The sequence below is a fragment of the Rhagoletis zephyria genome, unplaced genomic scaffold, assembly GCF_001687245.7.
Source record: "Rhagoletis zephyria isolate East Lansing unplaced genomic scaffold, Rhagoletis_zephyria_1.1 Rzeph_scaffold_00080, whole genome shotgun sequence".
Lineage (NCBI taxonomy): Eukaryota > Metazoa > Arthropoda > Insecta > Diptera > Tephritidae > Rhagoletis > Rhagoletis zephyria.
Window position 1 is genome coordinate 85,923 of NW_016157164.1, and position 26,032 is coordinate 111,954.

At 40.2% G+C, this 26,032-nt stretch overlaps 1 protein-coding gene across 1 annotated transcript in view; it reads left to right on the forward strand.

Moving 5' to 3' along the window:
• The window catches only part of wwk (anoctamin 8 white walker), a 499,833-nt gene that overhangs the window by 45,191 nt on the left and 428,610 nt on the right, over positions 1-26,032 (forward strand). The window contains exon 2 of the mRNA XM_017629247.1: positions 20,084-20,336. Within this exon, the coding sequence (XP_017484736.1) occupies positions 20,084-20,336 (253 nt within the window). The remainder of the gene's footprint in view (positions 1-20,083; positions 20,337-26,032) is intronic.

Sequence of the window (26,032 nt, forward strand, 5' to 3'; positions counted from 1 at the left end):
CGTTGAGACGCATCCGCAAACCCATGAATCTCGCTGCTTAAAGAGAAAGGCTTCAAAACGTATCGGGGTAATTAAAATCTGTTAGTGTAGGAAAAGTGGGATTTAATGTTGAGCCACATCATCATTAAATCTGGCGGCAGCCCTTCATCCCATTTCAGCTCTTTTATCTACATTTAATAACGATTGGACTTAGTAAGCCCAGTAGAAAATTCTAGCGAGAATGGACCAATACCTCGTTTTGTGGAAGGTATCGATTCGGGTAAATCGCTTCGAAAACTAATTGAGTCGTTGCTTTTGATGACAAACTCTTCATTCGATGATAAAGAACGTGAGGACAGCTTGTGCTCCACTTTGTGAGGTTTAGACCTGCTGACAATAAAAAATTTCGATTATTTCTGATTTTATCTGTTGTAATTCACTTAGGCTATCTGCTCCGTGCTAAACCATAAGTAACGGTATTGAACTCGAGCATTTGAAGTGGCTCATTTCCAAATAATTAATTGAAACTTCCGATCATCCTTTTCGACAAGAATTGGCGATGTATCGGCTGTGATCGCAAACCGATGCAAATGAAAAGACAAAAGCGTTCTAATAAGTTCCTGTTGAATAAAGCCATCGAAAACTACACGCAACTTTGTTGTTGTACTATCTGGTAGCATGACGCAATGATGTGGTATCACAAAATATGGGTTGCTTAACTCAACATCGACTACGCGCGACATATGTCCCAAATCTTCATATTCCTTTATAAAGTTCTCATAAATTTGCTTCAATTCAGTATTACGGCACAAACGGCGTTCGAGCAGTAGAAACCTTTTCTTGACGTTTTCGTATGAATTGCCTAATACAGAAGGGCAGTCTTGAATGGTAAGGGGACTTGTATTTGACCGTTGGTGAGAACGATAACTTTTTCAAGAAAATGTTTCTCACAATAAGGCTCTTCTTCCGATTGAATTGGACTAGATTTCGGGAACTCTTCAATTTCCCGAGATCCCTTGAGAATATCATCTGCCTTAGGTTATTCCGCGTTAACAGCGATATACCTGAAACTTCTTGGTTCAATGGCTGTTGTTTCAGTTGGAGCCGTTTTGCAGTTTCCTCTGTGATGAAGGTCAACTCCGAACATGAGTCCAATAATGCTCAAACTGGTTGCATTACGCCGAATTTGTCCTGAATTAAGATCACAGTAGTGGAAATGAGAGCTCTTTTACATGCGCGTGCGACAAGTGAAACGTGTGTTTTTTTTTCCTACGGAGGGGGAATCTTCCAAACATGTTATGTACGATTCGTCATCCTGTCCGCTAAGGGTACACCTCATTCGGGACCACGCCCAGACTATGTTATCACATATTTCAGGACTTGCGAGACAGCGCGCCTACATACTAAACCCTTAACTCCGACGTCTGAAGCTTGTTTTTCGCCTTGCGGGACCGCCGTTAGGTATTACGTCGCAAGGCGTAGCTTTGCCAAGTGGCCCTTCACACACGCCTTTCTGGCCTACCTCTCGTTCAGTCTTCTATTATCGCTACTGCGCTGCCACTCTTTCCTTCTAAGTTCCTGAAGAACTATAGTGGACCACGCTTTGACTCTACTCCACACTATTCTAGATTGCATCATGTGGTGCACAATGTTTTCTGGCGCCATTCGATCGTTTATCAGCTTTTCTAGGTCTGCTCTGTCGGCGCCATACTTCGGGCAGGAAAAGAAAATGTGCTGCACGTTTTCACCGCTACTACCGCAAAAGGAACACTCGGTCCCGTCATCGTATCCGTACTTGTTTAGATATTTTCTAAAACAGCCGTGACCTGTTTGAAACTGCGTTAGATAGTAATCAGTCTCGCCGTGTTTCCTCTCAACCCACGCTTGTACGTTACCGATTAGCATGTGCATCCACCTTCCTTTCGTGGTCGCATCCCAGCGTCTCTGCCACTCGTTTAAGCTAGTCTGTTTTCTTCTTTCCGTTCTTCGCCTGTTAGTCGCCTGCCGATGATTCTTGACTTGTCGAAAATTCTCTTAAGTTCCATGGCCATTATATCTGGTTGCATGATGCCCGCTATGACTCCAACGGCCTCGTGTGATACCGTGCGGAACGCACTGACAACCCTGATAGCGTTTAGCCGAGTCACTGACTTCGCTGTATTGGCATATGTTTTCTGCTGGAGCGCTGGCCCCCAGATGGGCGCGGCCGTAACCCTTGCCGCTTTCTCACAAGCTTTGTCGATGACAAAGAGTAGTACATGAACAACTTAAATGGACGGATTTGTAAGTATACAATTTTGAAAGTACCCGCCGCCCGGCGCCACCCCGCGCCGCGTTCGACGTCGCGCTCGCGTCCCCCGCCCCTCCCCTCCTTTCGCAATTATGTACTGGTGGCATTATAACCGTTTAGAAAAAGGAAAAATGATAAAATAACACTAGTTCACTTCTGAAACCGCTTTTTAAGTGGGAATTATTGTGTATGGTGTTATTGCATGCTGCATCCCACCCATAGTGGAATTTACCAGGTGCCACTGCTTTATTTGAAAATTTACCTATAAAATCTGACTATAAGGCAGCCGAATGTAAAAAAAAGCGAGAAAGCCGTTTTATTACTTCATCTGTTTATTGGGACATGGTTCCATGCAAACATTTTAAGGTTTTCCAGCAATGTTTTTAACATATTAAAAAGCATGCAGAAAAAATTCATACAAAAGCTTTATGTCCAATATGCGGAGCAGTTTTTAAAGACGATGAGTTTCCTATATTTTGTTAGACTTTTTATAAGTAAAAATATTTTGTGAATATTACTTTCTTCATATGAATTATATCACATTTTTTGTTTAATTCAAGGCCTATCAAACAGGTTTAAGCATTTGAGCAAAAACAACATTTGCTTGTATTTTTTTGTTGCTTGTGGTATCGAAGGTGCCAAAAACTGTTTTGATTTTTTTCTTCTACATCAAAGCGTGCCATGCGAAATACGAAAAAGGTAAAAAGTTTAAATTGAAAAAATGAAAATTGTTGCAACTTTCTTTCTTAGTAAATTGGTTCGCTTCTCGAAGCATTGATCCATCATCCTGTGCCAGGCTCAGTAATCAGCGGTTGTGCTGCTGAGTTGGGCGAGCTTCCCAAAAGCTGGTATTTAATCGCTGGTTTTTGTATGGAAAATGTTTCACATGCAAATAGATTTTAACAATTTAGAATTTTTGTGAGAAGAAATGTAAAATATTTGACATTTTCGAGAATAAATAATTTGAAAAAAATCAAATCAGCTGCTATACTGATATTACCTGTTCAATGTGCCTTGGTTTAATTGTAATTTTGGAATAAACAAAGTTCTTTTTCCTTTTGTCAGTAAACTGTTTTTTTTTTACAAATAGTATAAATCATGGTGTATTTAACAAGGTGGTGTTGGGGCGTCAGCTGAGTTTTTCGCCGTGGAGGGCATTACGTCAAAATGATGTGTTTGTTGTAACTCATACCAATGACAGTATGGACATCTGCGTATAATTTGTTAGTGTCATTTTTTACTTATATACGGCTAACACCACCTTATTAAATACACCTTGGTATAAATAAGCAATGGGAAATAAGGCAAAATTTTTTTTATTTCCAACCTTTGTTGGAAATAAAGCTAAACTCAGATTTTGGTATTATTTCCCATTTAAAAGTGAAATAAATAAAATTTTGCGTTATTGCCGTTTATGTTATTTCACCCCGGCCCCCCCCCCCGACGTTTTCATATGAATTGCCTAATACAGAAGGGCAGTCTTGAATGGTAAGCCTACTTGTATTTGACCGTTGGTGAGAACGATCACTTTTTCAAGAAAATGTTTCTCACAATAAGGCTCTTCTTCTGATTGAATTGGTTGCATTACGCCGAATTTGTCCTGAATTAAGATCACAGAAGTGGAAATGAGAGCTCTTGAACAGCGAAAAGTGAAACATGTGTGTTGTTGAATAATTTTGCTTCATTCCGCATAGTCGAAGACGATTGTAGTGGAGCAGGAGATGATGACTGCTTATCTTGCGTTGCGTTTGTAAAGTGATCTGAAACATTATTGAGGTGTAGATGAGTGTGATGCAATATGCGGCATACACGACACCGGGATTGTGATTGACATTTGGATACTGTATGGCCCTAACGAAGACAGTTGATACAAAGGCCAGTCTTTTTAAGGAATTCAAATCGTTGAGGAATTGCTAGCTCCAGAAACGATGAACATTTATGTATAGTATGTTCAGTGCTGTTGCAATATGCACATCCTAACTTTGCGTTTATAAGAGTAGTACTCTTATTGCCAGGCTTCTGGGACTCGCGGTTGTTGGAAATCGAAATATATCGTTTTGTACAGGTCTTAAGAAATTGACAATGGCGGCTCAAGATCTTATAGAAGTCGTCCCATGCAGGCACTGATTCAAAGTCCTGCATCTTGTTGTAAACCATCCTTTATTCAGGATCTAATACAAGATGTATTAATACTGAGTTCACAATATCAAGTTCCGATCCCAAAGATAGAAGCGAGCCGGGAAAATTTTCCAATACGGAACCCGGCTTTAAAAAAAAAGAAGAAATATGAGGGGGTTTAGAGCGGCTTTTTGTGATTATAAATCTGAAAACCCCACCCTCCGGAGGCTTATAGTTTTTATGAAAATTAAATTGAAGCACTGAAACCGAGAAACAATAAAAACGGGCATTGTAATTAATTTTTTTTAAATTAAATATCGATGTATTGATAAAAAAAGTGATTCAGTCTAAAATGGAGAGATTTTGTAATAAAAATGTAAAATAAGTTATTTATCGAAGTATTGATTTTTATGGGAAAAGCGCCGCAGGCAAAAATTTTTAATAAAAACTGTCTTCGTAAGGGGCATACAGTATCCAAATGTCAATCACAATCCCGGTGCCGTGTATGCCGCATATTGCATCACACTCATCTACACCTCAATAATGTTTCAGATCACTTTACAAACGCAACGCAAGACAAGCAGTCATCATCTCCTGATCCACTACAATCGTCTTCGACTATGCGGAATGAAGCACAATTATTCAACAACACACATGTTTCACTTTTCGCTGTTCAAAAGCTAGCAAGTCCGATGAAGTTTCTGTGACAGTGGCGAGTCGACACCGCCTCTTTGAAGTATGTGTCCCCCTCATCCTGCATGGGCTTGATGAGTAGCAAAATCCAGGCGCGACGGACCCACAGTGGGCGGCTTCCTGGTCAGCGGCTGTTCACCATGTCAGGTGCGGCTGATATTGTAACCTGACCAGTACGCGTCGCGGCGCACTGGGAGTCCCTTGAAATCTCGACAGCGACTTCTCCGCTGGTGGGACGAAGAGGGTGATGTGAGCCTGCTCTGCCGAGGTGTCAGCCGCGGCGTGTATCAGTAACCAGCCCCTTGGGGCCCTGGTCAGGAAGTTTGCATTGGACGCAGGAGTAGTAGCCTGCGTTGCTCCGGGCGAGCGCCGGTCCATCCGTGTTTTCTGGGACTGGTAAAGCGAAGGACAGGCCTCAGGGAACTGGGGTAGGGCATCATCCCCGAAGGTATACCCGTTCCTGTCTATTTCGGCTCGCCCCCCTGCACACAATGCGCTGGAGAACATAACTAAATGGAAAAAATATGAGAAACAACACAAAAAGCAACAATAGCAGCAGCAACATATACGGGATCATAATGAGCAGCGCCACTGAATGCTTGGATGACGGTAATGGCAAAGTGTCCGAGACAGAGGCGTCCATGAGATTGCGATTGCGGAAATGGACCCTTTCAAGCGCGCATCACGTCTGGTTCGGTCGCCTACAAAGGTGCTCAGCGTAGAGAAGCCAGTACGAGCGAGGTCTTCACCACCAGCGTTGCAGGATAGCACGCCACAGGCGAAAGCAGTGCGATCGTGCGGAGAATATATGTCGGAGCTAGACGATGCAATCAACAACAACATGAGGGACATTCTTAGCCAAATAGCAAAGTTACATGCAAATGCACATGAGGAGTACATCAGAATAAAAGAAGACAGATGGAACGTCCTCATTATGCCCACGACTGCGGAACCACCCCAAAGAGGCCCCGCGATGAAAACCAGCCGAAGCGAAGAACGCCACCTAAGAAGAACAAAACCACACATGAAGAGGTGCCAAGGAAGTCAGAAACCATCTTGAGCAAGGAGACGAAAGATAGTCGCCCTACCAAGAACAAAGAAAAGGAGGAGGAAACAGGAAAAGGCTGGACAACGGTGAAACGTAAACCACGAAGCAGCAAGAAGATACCGTATAAGCCGCCCCCACGTCCCGATGCTATAGTTATAGCGCGAACTGGAGATATGTAATACAGCGACATCTTAAGGGCGGCGAAAAAAGATGATGCTTTGAAAAAACTCGGCGAGAATGTATCGCGAATTTGGAAANCTATAGTTATAGCGCGAACTGGAGATATGTCCTACAGCGACATCTTAAGGGCGGTGAAAAAAGATGATGCTTTGCAAAAACTCGGCGAGAATGTATCGCGAATTAGAAATTCTGCCAAAGGCGAAGTCCTGCTGGAGCTGAAGGAAACGCAAATGAAAAGCATGGAAGAGTTTAAGAGCGGAATATGTAAAGTGCTAGGTGATCAGGCACAAATCAGAGCGCTTACTCACGAAGTAATGGTCGAAACCCGGGACCTTGACGAGATCACCACGAAGGAAGACATTACCGAGGCCATCCGCACCCAAATAAGGGAGTTAAACCATTTCGACGAACAGTCGATCAGAAGCATCAGGGCGGCGTACGCGGGTACGCAAACGGCGCTGGTAAGCCTTCCCGCGCTGGAGGCAAGGCTACTGCTACACGCACGGAAAGTAAAGATAGGCTGGGTAGTGTGCAGGATAAGAGAGAAGCCGAATCCAAAAAAGTGCTTTAGGTGTTTTGAATACAGACATCTGGCGAGAGCGTGCAGCAGCCCAGAAGATAGAAGTCAGTGCTGTCCCAAATGTGGAGAAAAGGGGCACTTCGCGAAAGCGTGCAAGAAAAAACGCGACCTGTAGCGCGTGCAAGAACAAGGGAAGGGAAAACTCGGATCATCAAATAGGTAGCCGGAAATGTCCCCTTTACCAAGAAGCTTGCAATATCTTCAAAAAATGAGAGTCATGCAGCTAAATCTAAACCATTGCGAGGTAGCGCAGGAACTTCTCATGCAGACTGTGTACGAAGAGAAAGTGGATGTAGCAATAATTAGTGAGCAGTACAAAAACATGGACGCCGCAACATGGACATCTGATTGAACAAACAAAGCCGCCATATGAGCCTGTGGAGGCCAAGCTCTCCAAGAAAAGCCGCTATTAGGAAAAGCCTACTACACGCGGGCGAAGATCTGTGGAATCAACTTCTATAGCTGTTACTTACCACCGAGCGTGCTACAAAGTGATTTTGAAAAAACCCTGGACGAATTGGTACGAGAAGCCCTGACTACTATGATGAACGTGGTGGTAGGCGATTTCAATGCGTGGGCGATGGAATGGGGCAGCATTTGTACGAACAGACGGGGAGATGCTCTACTCAAGGCGTTTTCGTTGCTGGATGTAGTGCGGTTAAATACGGGAAACAGGAACACTTTCGAAAAGAACGGTCGTGGCTCGGTTATTGACATCACGTTCGCTAGCAGTTCCTTAGTGCGGTCAACAAGCTGGGCCATTATGGTCGAAATCGGAAACAATGCGCAGAGTCGAAAATGTGCTGCCATCAGAAACGCACAGACTCGAGGGTGGAAAGTCGAAACACTTGACGAGGAACTCTTCAGACTCATGATGGAGGGAAATCTTGCCAACGCAGAAGATACGGAACGACAGGCGGAAATTCATTTTCCCAAAGGTTTTGTCCAATTCTTCGTGTGATACCGATGACACCTGTGAGGATAAAATGTTTCTATTAACTCGTGATCCGTTAAAAAAACGAAAACGTCTTCTGAATTTCCCTTGCTTGGAATATGTCTCCAAACAATGCCCTTTGAATTTTTTCGCTCAGAGACCTCGATTCGCGACAAAACAGTTGAGAGTAGATGAATGCATCTTTAACCACTGTAAGACAATTTCAGAATCTGCCCAGAAGAAGATCGCTTTTTATATATTTACTGACCTTTTCAGCAATCTTCTGCCAGGTTCTGCTTAATAATAACACAGCACATACAGTAAAACCCGCTTAAGTACCTCACGAAAAATGTCAGCTACTTAGGCGGGTTGGGTACTTAGAAGAACTCGCTTAAGTACCTCGATGCGAGTACTTAAGCGGGTACTTAAGCGAACATAATTTGTGATGTAGTTACATCCTCTTGTTAACTTACATTAATAAGTCCTTGAATAAAACATGAACATTTAATGAAGTATACGTAATTTAAAACCAAGATCGTAGCATTATTTAAACACGTAAAAGCATAAAAGACACCTTTATTAAAAAAACAGATAAAGCAATTTTATGTTATTTTTACAAGAATTAAATTAAAAAGTCATTGATTATACATATCTATACATACATACAAACAGGGCGTATCATTTTGGACCAAATTCAAAATGATGTTGTTTGCCACCTATGTATGTTTATATTTTGAGTTTTAAAATTTTTCAATTAAAAAAAAATCATTCCCTCACAAATACCATAGAAACTTAAAATATAAGCATAAAATTTTGTAGAACACTGAAAAAATGTATCAAAATTTCAAACTTGTTTATCAGAAGTGTTAAAATTTTTTATGAGTATACTGTTTTATAGCCCATTAAATTTTAGTGTAATGCAATGCGCTGCCACTGAATTTCAAAATATGTAAATGTTTGAAGAAATTTAAAAGAAGCACTTAAGAGGCGAAAATTATAAGTAAAATGGTAAATGGGGTACGAAAAATGTAGGTACTTAGGCGGGTTGGGTACATAAGCGGGAGGTACTTAAAAGAGGGATTTTCTTCAGAATACATTAAAAAATTCACGGTGCCCAATAATATTGGGAACTTAAGCGGGTTAGGTACTTAAGCGGGTTTCACTGTAGCTCTAAACGTGGTAGAGATTGAACCTTAATAGGTGCCACTTTAGATTTGGAAATCAATAATGTTGTTTTGTATATATCATTCATATTTGTACGAACATATACTCAGCATCCGTATGCGCGTTGAGACGCATCCGCAAACCCATGAATCTCGCTGCTTAAAGAGAAAGACTTCGGGGTAATTAAAATCTGTTAATGTAGGAAAAGTCGGATTTAATGTTGAGCCACATCTTCATTAAATATGGCGGCAGCCCTTCATCCCATTTCAGCTCTTTTATCTACATTTCTTTTATCTACATTTAATAACGATTGGACTTAGTAAGCCCAGTAGAAAATTCCAGCGAGAATGGAAACAATCGAAAACAAATTGAGTCGTTGCTTTTAACGACAAACTCTTCATTCGATGATTAAAGAAATTGAGGACAGTTTGTGCTCCACTTTGTGAGGTTTAGGCCTGCTGACGATAAAATTTCTATTATTTCTGATTTTATCTGTTGTAATTCACTTAGGCTATCTGCTCCGTGCTAAACCATAAGTAACGGCATTGAACTCGAGCATTTGAAGTGGCTCATTTCCAAATAATTAATTGAAACTTCCGATCATCCTTTCCGACAAGAATTGGCGATATATCGGCTGTGATCGCAAACCGATGCAAACGAAAAGAAAATGATAAAATAACACTAGTTCACTTCTGAAACTGCTTTTTAATGTCCAAGTTAATGGGAATTATTGTGTATGGTGTTATTGCATGCTGCATCCCACCCATAGTGGAATTTACCAGGTGCCACTGCTTTATTTGAAAATTTGCCTATAAAATGTGACTATAAGGCAGCCGAATGTCAGAAAATAAAGCGAGAAAGCCGTTTTATTACTTCATCTGTTTATTGCGACATGGTTCCATGCAAACATTTTAAGGTTTTCCAGCAATGTTTTTAACATATTAAAAAGCATGCAGAAAAAATTCATACAAAAGCGCTATGTCCAATATGCGGAGCAGTTTTTAAAGACGATGCTTTTCCTATATTTTGTTAGACTTTTCATAAGTAAAAATATTTTGTGAATATTACTTTCTTCATATGAATTATATCACATTTTTTGTTTAATTCAAGGCCTATCAAACAGGTTTAAGCATTTGAGCAAAAACAACATTTGCCTGTATTTTGTTGTTGCTTCTGGTATCGAAGGTGCCAAAAACTGTTCTGATTTTTTTCTTCTACATCAAAGCGTGCCATGCGAAATACGAAAAAGGTAAAAAATTTAAATTGAAAAAATGAAAATTGTTGCAACTTTCTTTCTTAGTAAATTGGTTCGCTTCTCGAAGCATTGATCCATCATCCTGTGCCAGGCCCAGTAATCAGCGGTTGTGCTGCTGAGTTGGGCGAGCTTTCCAAAAGCTGGTATTTAATCGCTGGTTTTTGTATGGAAAATGTTTCACATGCAAATAGATTTTAACAATTTAGAATTTTTGTGGGAAGAAATGTAAAATATTTGACATTTTCGAGAATAAATAATTTGAAAAAAATCAAATCAGCTGCTATACTGATATTACCTGTTCAATTTGCCTTGGTTTAATTGTAATTTTGGAATAAACAAAGTTCTTTTTCCTTTTGTCAGTAAACTGTTTCTTTTTTACAAATAGTATAAATAAGCAATGGGAAATAAGGCAAAATTTTTTTTATTTCCAACCTTTGTTGGAAATAAAGCTAAACTCAGATTTTGGTATTTTTTCCCATTTAAAAGTGAAATAAAGCAAATTTTGCGTTATTGCCGTTTGTGTTATTTCACCCCCCCGACGATTTCATATGAATTGCCTAATACAGAAGGGCAGTCTTGAATGGTAAGCCTACTTGTATTTGGCCGTTGGTGAGAACGATCACTTTTTCAAGAAAATGTTTCTCACAATAAGGCTCTTCTTCTGATTGAATTGGTTGCATTACGCCGAATTTGTCCTGAATTAAGATCACAGAAGTGGAAAGAGAGCTCTTTTACATGCGTGTGCGACAAGTGAAACGTGTGTGTTGTTGAACAATTGTGCTTCATTCCGCATAGTCGAAGACGATTGTAGTGGAGCAGGAGATGATGACTGCTGAAACATTATTGAGGTGTAGATGAGTGTGATGCAATATGCGGCATACACGACACAGGGATTGTGATTGACATTTGGATACTGTATGCCCCTTACGAAGACAGTTGATACAAAGGCCAGTCTTTTTAAGGAATTCAAATCGTTGAGGAATTGCTAGCTCCAGAAACGATGAACATTTATGTATAGTATGTTCAGTGCTGTTGCAATATGCACATCCTAACTACAGCGACATCTTAAGGGCGGTGAAAAAAGATTATGCTTTGCAAAAACTCGGTGAGAATGTATCGCGAATTTGGAAAACGGCCAAAGGCGAAGTCCTGCTGGAGCTGAAGGAAACGCTAATGAAAAGCATGGAAGAGTTTAAGAGCGGAATATGTAAAGTGCTAGGTGATCAGGCACAAATCAGAGCGCTTACCCACGAAGTAATGGTCGAAACTCGGGACCTTGACGAGATCACCACGAAGGAACACATTACCGATGCCATCTGCACCCAAATAAGGGAGTTAAACCATTTCGGCGAACAGTCGATCAGAAGCATCAGGGCGGCGTACGCGGGTACGCAAACGGCGCTGGTAAGCCTTCCCGCGCTAGAGGCAAGGCTACTGCTACACGCACGGAAAGTAAAGATAGGCTGGGTAGTGTGCAGGATAAGAGAGAAGCCGAATCCAAAAAAGTGCTTTAGGTGTTTTGAATACAGACTTCTGGCGAGAGCGTGCAGCAGCCCAGAAGATAGAAGTCAGTGCTGTCCCAAATGTGGAGAAAAGGGGCACTTCGCGAAAGCGTGCAAGAAAAAACGCGACCTGTAGCGCGTGCAAGAACAAGGGAAGGGAAAACTCGGATCATCAAATAGGTAGCCGGAAATGTCCCCTTTACCAAGAAGCTTGCAAAATCTTCAAAAAATGAGAGTCATGCAGCTAAATCTAAACCATTGCGAGGCAGCGCAGGAACTTGTCATGCAGACTGTGTACGAAGAGGAAGTGGATGAAGCAATAATTAGTGAGCAGTACAAAAACATGGACGCCGCAACATGGACATCTGATTGCACAAACAAAGCCGCCATATGAGCCTGTGGAGGCCAAGCTCTCCAAGAAAAGCCGCTATTAGAAAAGCCTACTACACGCGGGCGAAGATCTGTGGAATCAACTTCTATAGCTGTTACTTACCACCGAGCGTGCGAGAAGCCCTGACTACTATGATGAACATGGTGGTAGGCGATTTCAGTGCGTGGGCGATGGAATGGGGCAGCATTTGTACGAACAGACGGGGAGATGCTCTACTCAAGGCGTTTTCGTTGCTGGATGTAGTGCGGTTAAATNACAAGCTTCAGACGTCGGAGTTAAGGGTTTAGTATGTAGGCGCGCTGTCTCGCAAGTCCTGAAATATGTGATAACATAGTCTGGGCGTGGTCCCGAATGAGGTGTACCCTTAGCGGACAGGATGACGAATCGTACATAACATGTTTGGAAGANAATCGGAAACAATGCGCAGAGTCGAAAATGTGCTGCCATCAGAAACGCACGAGGTCTAGATGGTATTCCAAACAAAGTTCTAAAGGTTGCCGTTAAGCGGTGTTTGTNTGTAAAAGAGCTCTCATTTCCACTACTGTGATCTTAATTCAGGACAAATTCGGCGTAATGCAACCAGTTTGAGCATTATAGGACTCATGTTCGGAGTTGACCTTCATCACAGAGGAAACTGCAAAACGGCTCCAACTGAAACAACAGCCATTGAACCAAGAAGTTTCAGGTAATATCGCTGTTAACGCGGAATCACCTAAGGCAGATGATATTCTCAAGGGATCTCGGGAAATTGAAGAGTTCCCGAAATCTAGTCCAATTCAATCGGAAGAAGAGCTNGCTCGTACCGCCCGCTTTGCATGTTGGACACGCTTGTAAAAATACTGGAGCGACTTATTTGTGTACGACTATAGCAACACCTAGGGGAAGAATCCCCGGGTCTCGCCGACAACCAATATGGATTCCGAAGACAGAGGTCAACCATCGACGCAATTATAAAGCTCACTGATATCGCAAGCAAGGCAATCGAAGGGACTAGATGGATGTATTGCACGAAAGAATATTGCGCGGTAGTAACGTTAGATGTCAAAAATTCTTTCAACTCGGCCTACTGGCCCCACATAATAAGCGCCCTGGAGTGCAAGGAAACACCACCCTATCTGCTGAGAGTTGTTTCCAACTACTTGCCAAATAGGCTGCTAGTCTACGATACCGATGAAGGACCGAAAAAGTATGCTGTGACGGGTGGAGTACCACAGGCCTCCGTACTGGGCCCACTGCTGTGGAACGTACTCTACGATGGAGTACTGCGCCTACCACTACCAAGGGAGGTACTCAACGAAATACCGCGCAAAAAAATCAAAAACTGGCTGACGGCAACAAAGCTTCAACTAACGGGGCAAAAAACGGAAGCGGTGTTGATCACAAGCAGAAAAAAGGTAGAAAATGCTACGCTTAACATTGACGGGTACTTGGGCGTGACGATAGACGCGAGACTCAACTACCAGGCGCACATCGACAAAGCTTGTGAGAATGCGGCAAGGGTTACGGCCGCGCTAACGAGGATAATGACCAACATTGGCGGACCAAGTCAGAGCAGGCGAGCACTACTAGGTAAAGTGAGGCAGTCTATATTAATGTATGCTGCGCCCATCTGGGGGCCAGCGTCCAGCAGAAAACATATGCCAATACAGCGAAGTCAGTGACTCGGCTAAACGCTACCACGGTTGTCAGTGCGTTCCGCATNCCCGAAATCTAGTCCAATTCAATCGGAAGAAGAGCTTTATTGTGAGAAACATTTTCTTGAAAAAGTTATCGTTCTCACCAACGGTCAAATACAAGTCCCCTTACCATTCAAGACTGCCCTTCTGTATTAGGCAATTCATACGAAAACGTCAAGAAAAGGTTTCTACTGCTCGAACGCCGTTTGTGCCGTAATACTAAATTGAAGCAAATTTATGAGAACTTTATAAAGGAATATGAAGATTTGGGACATATGTCGCGCGTAGTCGATGTTGAGTTAAGCAACCCATATTTTGTGATACCACATCATTGCGTCATGCTACCAGATAGTACAACAACAAAGTTGCGTGTAGTTTTCGATGGCTTTATTCAACAGGAACTTATTATAACGCTTTTGTCTTTTCATTTGCATCGGTTTGCGATCACAGCCGATATATCGCCAATTCTTGTCGAAAAGGATGATCGGAAGTTTCAATTAATTATTTGGAAATGAGCCACTTCAAATGCTCGAGTTCAATACCGTTACTTATGGTTTAGCACGGAGCAGATAGCCTAAGTCAACTACAACAGATAAAATCAGAAATAATCGAAATTTTATCGTCAGCAGGTCTAAACCTCACAAAGTGAAGCACAAACTGTCCTCACTTTCTTTATCATCGAATGAAGAGTTTGTCATCAAAAGCAACGACTCAATTAGTTTTCGAAGCGATTTACCCGAATCGATACCTTCCACAAAACGAGGTATTGGTCCATTCTCGCTAGAATTTTCTACTGGGCTTACTAAGTCCAATCGTTATTAAAGGCAAGATATTACTATAAGAAATGTGGATAAAAGAGCTGAAATGGGATGAAGGGCTGCCGCCAGATTTAATGAAGATGTGGCTCAACATTAAATCCGACTTTTCCTACATTAACAAATTTAAATTACCCGATACGTTTTTAAGTCTTTCTCTTTAAGCAGCGAGATTCATGGGTTTGCGGATGCGTCTCAACGCGCATACGGATGCTGAGTATATGTACGTACAAATATGAATGATATATACAAAACAACATTATTGATTGCCAAATCTAAAGTGGCACCTATTAAGGTTCAATCTCTTCCACGTTTAGAGCTACAGTGAAACCCACTTAAGTACCTAAGCCGCTTAAGTTCCCAATATTATTGGGCACCGTGAATTGTTTGATGTATTCTGAAAAAATCCATCTTTTAAGTACCTCCCGCTTATGTACCCAACCCACCTAAGTACCTACATTTTTCGTACCCCATTTACCATTTTACTTATAATTTTCCCCTCTTAAGTGCTTCTTTTAAATTTCTTCAAACATTTATTATTTTTATTTTGAAATTCAGTGGCAGCGCTACACACCTTCGGCAAAGAAATTGTAAAAACTCAACGGTAATTTTTAGCCACTTGAAACTTGCGCATTATTACACTAAAATTTAATGGGCTATAAAACTGTATACTCATAAAAAATTTCAACATTTCTGATAAACAAGTTTGAAATTTTGATAAATTTTTTCAGTATTCTACATATCAACGCATACTTCAAATAATGTCGTTCGTGTTTTTAACGGATCACGAGTTAATAGAAACATTTCATCCTCACAAGTGACATCGGTATCGCACGAAGAATTGGAAAAAACCTTTTGGAAAATGTTAACCAAGTACTACGAGTCGGAAGTCTAAAATCTACGCTCAGACAAGCCCATTGTTTCGGCACTACAAAACCTGACACCTTTTTTACACGAAATGCTAATTGATGAAGGTTCTATTACTACTTTAAGGGTTGGTGGAAGATTAGCCAACGCGCCAATGCCATATGACGCCCGATTTCCACCATTAATACCAAAGGAACACCGGTTTACGAAACTTTTCGTCGAACACCTTCATCTAAGCACTTACATGTAGGAGCCAAAGTGCTAATTACTCTTCTATGCGAAAAGGTGTGGATCGTCAATGCAAGGGAAAGGTGTTGCATGACTGTTTGCATGACTGTGTGTACTGTTTCTACTACAAACCCAAGCTTATGGAACAAATAATGCAAACCTTCCAGCAGACCGCCTAAGACAACAACGACCATTTATAATTAGTGGCGTTGACCTTTGCGGTCCCTTTGCCACATCATATCGACTTCGTGGAAAGCCATCTTATAAAGCATATGTCGCAATTTTTTTTGTTTCTCCTCGAAAGAGGTTCATACTGAATTAGTTTCAGATTTGTCACGTAATAATTTAATTCTTTGCCTCAAACGATTTAAAGGTCGCCGCGGGCTACCACAGCGTATATACTGCGACAATGGCACCAATTTGGTTGCGGAAGATTAAAGGAACAACGCCTATTCATCAAAGCAGCATTAGAAGGCATACCAACCTACACCAATAACGCAGGGTTCACTTTTAATTTTATCCCACCCCGCGCACCACATTTTGGCGGCTTGTGGGAAGCTGCGGTGAAATCCATGAAGACGATTGCATCCGGTGCAAATCTAACATATGAAGAACTTCAGGCAACAGTAGTTAATTTAAATAGAAGCTATACTCAACTCGCGTCCACTTGTTGCACTGACTGATGATCCGAATGACGATGACGGTGGAGCCTTGACTCCAGTTCATTTATTAATTGGTTCATTCTTGCTCGCACTGCCAGACGATCACTTTAGAAACGCAGAAGTAACTCGCTTAACGCAATTTCAACGCATCACCTACCACAGTCTGCAGCAGCGCTCAAAATGGTTCCAACCTCAACCCAACATTGAACTTGGTCGGCTCGTCATTGCATTGTACATGAAGACAATTGCCTCCAAAAAAATGGTTACTAGGAAGAATCACGCAAACAATCCCAGGTGCCGATGGCAAAATACGTGTAGCAGACGTAAAAACCTCAAAGGAATTATTCGAAGAGCAGCTCACAAAGCGGCCCCATTACCAATTTCAGCTAGAAAGGTTTGTCTTTTCAATGGGGGAGTATGTTTGAGCACAAAGGTCACATCGTATTTTTGTGCAGCACTGTTCACTGTTCCAACCAAGGCGAATTCGTACAAGCAGTTATGATCGCAGTGAGCTCCCGAACAGCCACGTACATAGGTATATATAACCATGCGCAGGGACCTATGCGCCCATGCTCGATGTACACATTGATATACAGAATATTAGGGGTATTCTCGAAGCCTTGCACGAGGCACGAAATGCAAAAATACTATTCCAAATTTCGAAAAGTACGAGAGCAACCCATTGCGAAGTGGTAGCATGCATGGGTAGCAAGCAGCGAAATTATGTATCAAATACAATAACAAGAGACAGCAAAAAAAAATGAAGTGAGCGAGACGAGAGGAACGAGAGAAATATGTAGCGATTCCAACAACAAAACAACTAGCACAGGGTAGGAAATAGGGGAAATTTCCCCTCCCAAATCCGAGTCGGTCGAGAAATCCGAGTTTGGTTAAGAATTTCAATTATACTCTTGGTATTGTGATTCTACTTCCGGAACAATTTCGTGCTAATTGAAATATCTTTCTGATATGAAATTGGCCATTTCTTATAGATTTTGTCGCTGAACTCATATCTGAAAAATATGCACAGCATTTTAAAATACATCTCTTGTCCTTAATGTCCTTGCGAATTAATCGGAGCGCTTTCGACGGAAGCAGCATTTTGATACGAAACAAAATGGTTTTGAAAGCTAAAGTAAATCCCTTTCAATTGTGGCCACTGAGCCCCAAATACCCCTTGACCTTAAAGAAATTTGTCAAAAGTAGTATTCTACGAAAAAAAAAACATGCAAATACACGGGATTTATTCCAAAACAAAATATTTATGCATTTTTTATTATACTAGTATTATAGATTTTGAGACGAGCAACACGATTCCACTGTTAAAAATTCGAAAAAAAGGTTGAACACCTAAATTTAAAAAATGCATTATTTATTGCATTTTCTTCTATTTGCATGCAGCTATGCATCCTTCACTCAATTTTATATCCCTCGAACAATAAGTGCAATTCAAGACCTTTAAGTTTACCCAAGGTAGAAGCCTCTAGGCCCTCTGAGAGCCAAGTTTTACAATTTTAAACCAAACTTCGAAACTGCTGTACTAGTTTTTACTCCGAAATTAGACAAAAAAAAATTTGCGCAAAATGTCGAATGAAATTTCGAAGTTCAACTTTTGAATCGTAATAATTTAGCTCTCAAAGGGCCTAGAGACTTCTATCTTGGCTTAAATTAAAAGTCTTGAATAGCACTAAAACTGACTTGTTGTTCGAGGGATAAAAATTGTGTGAAGGATGCACAGCTGTATGCAAATAAAATATGCATTATATAATGCATTTTTCAAATTGAGGGGTTGCAATTTTTTTTTCGTTTTTTAAACAGTGGAATCGTGTTCCTCGTCTCAAAATCTATAATATTAGTATAGTTTTTTTTAAAGAACACTATTTTTGGCCAATTTTTTTAAGGTCAAGGAGTGATTTCGGCTCAATGGCAATATTTTTCCCTGAAAGGAAATTAAATTAGCTTTCAAAGCCATTTTGCTTCATATGAAAATATTGCTTCTGTCGAAAGCGCTGCGATTAATTGGCATGAAGTGTTAAAAAAGCACACTGTTTGCCGTTGAGCTAGCTCGAATATCTTATTTTTTAGACGAGAAATGTAATTTTGAAATTTTTAAATTACCACGGTGTATTTTTCTCAAAACATATGATTTGTAAAAATATAATTCATTTATAAACAATAAATAATATAATAAAATAAAATGTCTATCACACTTGGGCGTCCAAAATTTTTGATTCTTATTCCACCACCCAAGTTTTTTCCGAATGGTGTTTAACTATCTATGTAACTACATAACACTATAGCCGTTTTCGTTATTTTGCGAGATGAGCAAAATAAATGAATGCTTGTAAAATTAGGGTAGATAAGTGTAGAGCCAGTTCAGGTAAACGTAATAATTTCTTTGATAATTGATAATAGTTTCATAATGTTTAAGGTAGGTATGGCAAATGTGGAGGTATGTTGAACGCACCTATCGGAGCAGTTTCCTTATAAATGTTAAGAATAATGAAGCTGATGCGCTTTTTGGAATAGGTATCTTAAATGTACACTTAAGCATAAAGGCAGCAAAGCAGAATATACTGTAATTACATAAATATGCATATTTGTTTGCACATACTTTGTGTTTAACCTTGAGCTGAAGGTTGAACTTGAAGTAATTTATTTCATGCAGTATATAAGAACATATTCTGAATATTACCGTTGTTTGGGTTCTTCCTACAAATTTGTGACAATAAAGAGTAGAATTAAGAAAACCAGCAGATTGAACAGATGTGGAGTTCTATTCTGTTTCGTGTGGCTACGACCTGAATTTTAGTACAGACAATATGTATGTGTGTATATGGAGAAATGTACGGTGGTCACCTGGGTGGGTCCCGGTAAACGGCGTATCGTCACTAGACACGAATAAAGGCGCGCTAGGGTTTCGACGGCGAAAAAAGACTTATAAAAACTTTTACGAAAAAATGCGCTAGTTGACGGCGAAAAAAGAAGCGTAATCATAGATTTATACTTGGCCAAGGACTGTCACTTCAGCACTATTCCCCAAAAACTATTAACGGATTGTACATAATATTACACCCGCAAACATAGTTGACCACTAAAATAAGTTTACACGTCCTTCTTCTCCGTCAAATATTTTAACGCGTCTTTCTTCGCCGTCAACTATGTTAAGAGTCTTTCTTCGCTGCAGTTTTTATTATGCGTGTCTAGTGACGGTATATAAAATGAAAAAGTTTATAAAAATAGTAATTCGAAAAAAATTAAATTTTTTAAATTTAATGAGTGAATTCGATAATTTTGTTCAGTGAGCAGAGAGCATTTTTAGGTAGGAACAAGTCGTCTTGAGTAATCACGAAATGAAATTCTGAAAAGTGGGTGAGGTATTAGTAAACCGGGTGGGTATTAGTAAACCTAAGGTTAAAAAAAATTATATAAAAAATCGAATACTGGCAAAATATTTTGCTGATATATTTGTATATACTCAAGCTAAGAAATGCAATTACTCATTGCAATATTCGTTACCTTGTGAAAATCGAGGGGGCCACTTGAGGAATTTTTACTCATATCATGTATTATTTAACCATGCATATTTGTTACCTTTCACTTTATTTGAGTTATGAATGTTGCACTTAAATATGTATGTGCTTCATATTTCATATTAATTGTACATACCTTAAATAATAATTTTTTTACATCTCTTCTAGCTTCCCGCCAATTACGTCGGAAATTGCCTTATGCTGGGCACTTAATGACTCCGCGCCGCCTGTGGTTAAATAAAATACCTACACAATGTGATGTTGTTATTGAATTTCCGGAAGATGCGCCTGTTGAATCCTTTCGTTGGCTTTTGGCACGATTGCGTTCTCCACCGCCCTCGGGGCTTGGTTTGGTCGTACAAGTGAAGGCTCATGACAGTACACGTCGGAATGCCTTCTACATCAGTGCACCCACGAATGTGTAAGTTATGGATGCTTTTGCTTAAGGCTGCGGTTGCTATGGATGCGTATTCTGACGATATTTTGTTCTGACGATTTTTTCGCAACGACGAAGTCGTCAGAACAAAAGTTCGTCAGAATACCTTAATGTTTGGGCTGTACGATGCCCTCCGGCTTCTTTGTTCAAGCATATTACGCTCATTTGTGATTCAAACACGTCAATTGGAGCTGAGTGAAAGAATGTTTATTCATCGACTCATCGCCGATATATATACTACAACATGCTTGCAATCTATTACAATAGTTTAGTTATAAAATATCTTATTTACTAACCAATAACACTGATTGGTTACTCCCTAAGCTTTTTTCCCTTATTCCCCCATTCATTCTTTATTTACTTTGGGTACTCATGTAGTATGCGCTGACCAATGATGCAATAATACAAGGCGGTATCAGTTGTGACAGCTCGATTTGATACTGCCTTAACTCAGTAGAATAAGAAGAAAAACGGGAAGAACTTAATCCCCGTTGGAGGGGAAAATATAACATTCTCAGGGAATTAGTTTATCCCTAAGTTAATCGCACATTCGTATTTAGTAAAGCTAGCCACAAGAGTCAATACTGTCTACCAGTGTCTAAGCTCCACTAAGCACGATGACCGAATTTTAAAATAAAACCCAAAGAGGTTTCCGATAGTAGATGATGTGTCTTTATTAGTCGCTGTACGGATGAAAGAATTTACATTGGAGCATGATCTTAAATCAGCGATAGGCAGGGAGAGCTCTTACTCTGCATGCGCCTATACAAAATGTATAGAAAGCTTAAAAGAGCTTTGCCCGCGGGCAAGGCAGTGCCCATCAGTGTCTTAAATAACCAAAATTGAAACGATTTGAAACAAAAAGGGACAACAGTTATAAACATTCGCAAAATTAAGTACAAATGCGGTGGATTTTTACATGATCAAAAGCAATTGAGCCTAATGCAATTTTACTTAACATAATGAAATAATAGATCTTTAACGTAAGCTTTTAACATCAGCTTTTAACTAACCAGGGCTAACATGACTAATAACATGTATAAATGATAACATAAGTATATAAGTGAGCATGATAATAAATATAGCATGCGTGCTTCCGGATACAGTCGCTACAGCCTCCCCCTCTGATGCAGAAAGCGCCCCGATAATGCAGTCAGCATTTCCATATCATTTTTGTGGACGTAGAACTCTAGTCGAGACATTGGCATTACTGTTGTGGGCATTAATTACACTGTTGTTGTGTTGCGTAGGCTCCCTGTAGGATCTCGAAATAGACTCAGAGCACACCACAAACTAGACTGAAAGTGATTGTAACTAGTCCAAAGTTTGGCCCAAAAACATGTAAAACTCTATTTACATTTAACATTGAATGTCCTAGGAACGGACCAATTGTCCGCTTCTGCATTACATTGTAACCAATTTTTTGGGGGGAAAAAAAAAATAATACTTGCGCCAGCTGCGATTTGAACCAGGGTTCTCAGATTTTCTAAGCGGATACTCTTTCAACTTGCCAACGTCGCACATGAAAATTTGTTGACTAAGTGCCTACATATCAGCAAGTCGTTAATTGTACCCGTTGTCCTCGATTGGACCAATCTTTCCTTCAGGGTTCCTGTGTTGGTATTTTGGGTCAACATTCGGGCCTTCATATGGAGTCAATGCAGTGGCGTGATACGTTTCAATAGGCTCATCCGACTTCTCGTTAGTTGCGATAACGTAACAGCTTGATCCTTTCTTGGCAGAGATGTGGTATGGTCGATCTCTACATGTGGCAAATTTCGACGTTACTTTTTCACTTGCTTTGCTAAGTATGTGTGCTGCAACGAGTACTTTATCGCCAATATTAAATGTTGGATGAGGTCGACGTTTGTTATCTACATAACGTTTATTCTTGTGTTGATGTTTTTCTTTTATTTCTATTGCTAGTTTCAATGTGTTCGCAAGTTTAGTAAACTGAGGCGTTATTTGCGGCACAAAGTTTTCTGCCTCGACTACCCGTTTCAGATCGTAGTGTGCTTCAAGTGGCATCTTAGCTCTCTCCCAAACGTAAGGTATGCTGCCGGGAAGCCAGTGCTCTCACATTTAGCAGAATTCATTGCGAATCTTATCGTTGGTAAACATGTGTCCCAAGCAGTATGATCTCTGCCGACGTAAATAGCTAGTTGACTTTTGAGGTCCCTGTTCTTCCTTTCCGTAGTAGGCTAGCTTTTGCATTTCGGCTGAAATGAATTGACTTCCGTTGTCTGAATGTAAACGCCGTGGCACCCCGAATCTCAGCACAATTTCCTTTAAAACTGTGGTTGCGCAAGCCTCTGCTGAAGCTTCCCTTAGTGCAAAAAGTTCGACCCAACAAGTCCTCCACGACCAGTATCCAACGGTTACCTCAAACCTCCGATTGCTTGAAACGGTTTGGAGCAAACCAGCTGGTTTCTTATTGGTGAGCTTATATTTACTGCATTCAACACAAGACTTACATACTGGGAAATGTCTGCGCGCATCCCCGCCCAAAAATAAAGCGGCTGGTGATTCGGCTGGTAGTGCGATCAATTCCATAATGTCCTGCAGTTGGACCCACGTGAAATTTTCTTAAAACTGTTTCTCTTAAACTTTTGGGTACTACTAGTTGACCATTTCATCTGAACAGAATCGGTGTAGTACACCATTAACCATGTATGTATGTGATGTATCCTCGGTTTGTATGTCTGGTAACATTTTCGTCATGAACTCGTCGGCGTCTTTGCAAGGAAAGTCTATCTCAAAGGAGTTAACATTACACTTATTCTCAGCGCAACAGGGTGGGCGAGACAGCATATCTGCCACAACGGTTTGCTTGCCTGCTGTATACCCCAGCTTCAAATTATACATTTGAAGTTGCAACGCCTACCAAGCAAGAAGTCCTGTGGGTGTTTTTACACTAAATAGCCATTTAAGTGGTTGATGGTCAGTTAAAACGGCAATTTCTGAACCTTCTACATACCCGCGAAACTTTTGTAGAGCCCAAACTATGGCCAGTGCTTCACGTTCTGTTGTAGAGTAATTTCTTTCTGCTGCAAGCAAAAGGCGGCTCGCGTATTCAATCGGATGTTCTTCCTCATTCTCCCCCTGTAGGAGAACAGCTCCAAGCGCATAATCACTGGCATCAGTTTTTAAAATAAACGGCTTGGTTTCATCAACTTGCTGTAGAACTGGTGGCGAAGAAAGCAGCTCTTTAAGTCTATCGAATGCATTCTGCTCTTCTGCGGACCATCTCCATTTCGCATTTTTCTTTGTCAGGTTTTGTCACATCAGCAAAGTTTGGAATAAACCGTTTATGCCAAGAGCCACTTTGCAAGAACGATACGAGCTGCTTCAAATTTTTCGGATTAGGGCGCTGAAGGACAACATGTGCTTTTTCGTTATCAACCTTAAGTCCTTTCGTGGTTAAAATATGTCCGATATACTTTATCTCTTCTGGACAGAAAACACATTTTCCTCTATTCTTTGATTTCTGAATGAGTTTGTCGCAAGTCTTGCATATGAGTGTTTAAATCGTTTGAGCATATAATTATGTCATCTAGGTACGCTAGTATTAAAATATGTGGCAATTTGGATCGAAATTTATCGATCAGAGGCTGGAATGTGGCCGGAGCGTTCTTCAATTCGAACGGCATTCGATTAAAAACAAAACTCAACGCAATTTTTAGCAAATTCAATCTTGCACTTTATTATGCTAAAATTAATTTTTTTTTAGATTCTAATAAAAATGTTTGCAATTTAGGTGAAACCTTGCAGAATTTTTTTAATTTTTGTACAAAGTTTGATCCAAAACATGAGATCTACCACATTTTTTTGAAATCTACCACATTTTTTTCCAGATTCTACCACACAATTTTTTTTGAAGTCCGATCACTGACACCTTGTATTATTATTAGGTTTGTTCCACACGCGTTCCGGTCTGTTTCGGTAATTAATAATAATAATAATAATAGATTAGCGCTAACACATATGTTAGTGTTTGGCCGAGCTTCTCCTCCAACTTGTGGCGTGCGCCTTGATATTGTCACACAAAGCGGAGGGACCTACAGTTTTACGCCGACTCCGAACGGCGATTGTATTTTTATGAGAAGCTGTTTTTCATGGCAGAAATACACTCGGAGGTTTGCCATTGCCTGCCGAGGGACGACCGCTGTTAAGAAAAACCTTTTTCTAAATTTTTTGCGATGTTGCTTTGACCAGGGCTTGAACCCAGGTGATGGTGAGTGAAAGCGCGCACGGCGCGGTAATTAGAGCGTAAAAATAAATTACTCTCTCACAGGTGTAAAAAATGTGTCAACCCGTACCAGAAGTGCCCAGAGCACTCAAAAAACCACTTTTCGTGCCCGGATTCAACAAATCAGTTCTAAACAATTTTTATATGGATTTATCTTATATAGCTAATAAAATTAGTAAATACCTACATTTCTGACCCTTTAGTGCTATTTTCCATTTTTGTATTTTACAAAATTTGCTATCGGATGTAAACACACAACGGCTGTTATTATACCCTAGCGCACTTGTCCACACGGGTATTATAACTTTGTTCACATAACGGTTGTTTGTAACAGGCAAAACAAATCGAGATAGATATAGACAATTGTATACATAAATGATCAGAATGAAAAGAGAAATCGATTAAGCGGTGACTGTCTGTCCGTCCGTCCGTTCGTCTGTGCACACGATAAATCGAGTAAAAATTGAGATATCTTAGCGAAATTTTGTGCGTGCATTTCTTTCGTACGTAGGACGGATGGTATAGAAAATGGGCAAAAACGGACAGTAACCATGGCTACCTCTCATATAAGGGTAATTTTCAGATATACGAAAACTGCGATATGTTAGTAACTACTGAAGATTATTCACTCAAAATTAATATTTACAATAATTTTTAGACGAAAAATAAGAATATTATAAATTTTTGGAGAATGGGCGTAGCCACGCCCACTTATTGTTACATGTGTATATCTTGGTAACGGTGGTGCGAAATAAAGTCAATTGACATTATTACCTTTTTAAAAACGAAATAAAATCCATTGACATTATTTCTCTTTCAAACATTACATTTTCTTAGCTTCGCGGCGACCCGCGTTAGCGCGCCACACCGCGCGCGTCGTGCTCGTGCTCGCGCCCCGCGTACCCCGCGCACCCCTCGCGACCGGCGCGCACACCACGTCACGGTACGCCGCGGCCCCCCTGGCATGAATAAATCGTTTTGTACATGTTGTAGTTGTAAGCACCCCAACAAGCAAAATAAACTTAAAGAAAGTTTTTTTTAAGTTTTCAATTATAAACATTAAGCTTACAAAACGTTGATTTTTTGTTTATAAAACGCTTGGAAGTAAGCGTAATATAATCGAAAAGGAACATTGGTTATAAGCGTAGAAATATAAACTTGTAATAAATGTTCAAAAGAAAGCTTTTTATAAGCGTAAAAGTGTAAACTTATAATAAAGGTTCAAAAAAAGTTTTTTATTAGCGTATCAATATAAACTTACTAAAAATTTTCAAAAGAAAGCTTTTTATAAACATTTTTATAACCCTTTATTTAAAGATATTTCATTAAAAACTCATACATAGATTGCTTAACATCTAGAAACTAAACGAAATGCGAATTTTCGGCGGACTCATCTACAGTCGCGAAAATATAAATAGGGAATAGACATTTT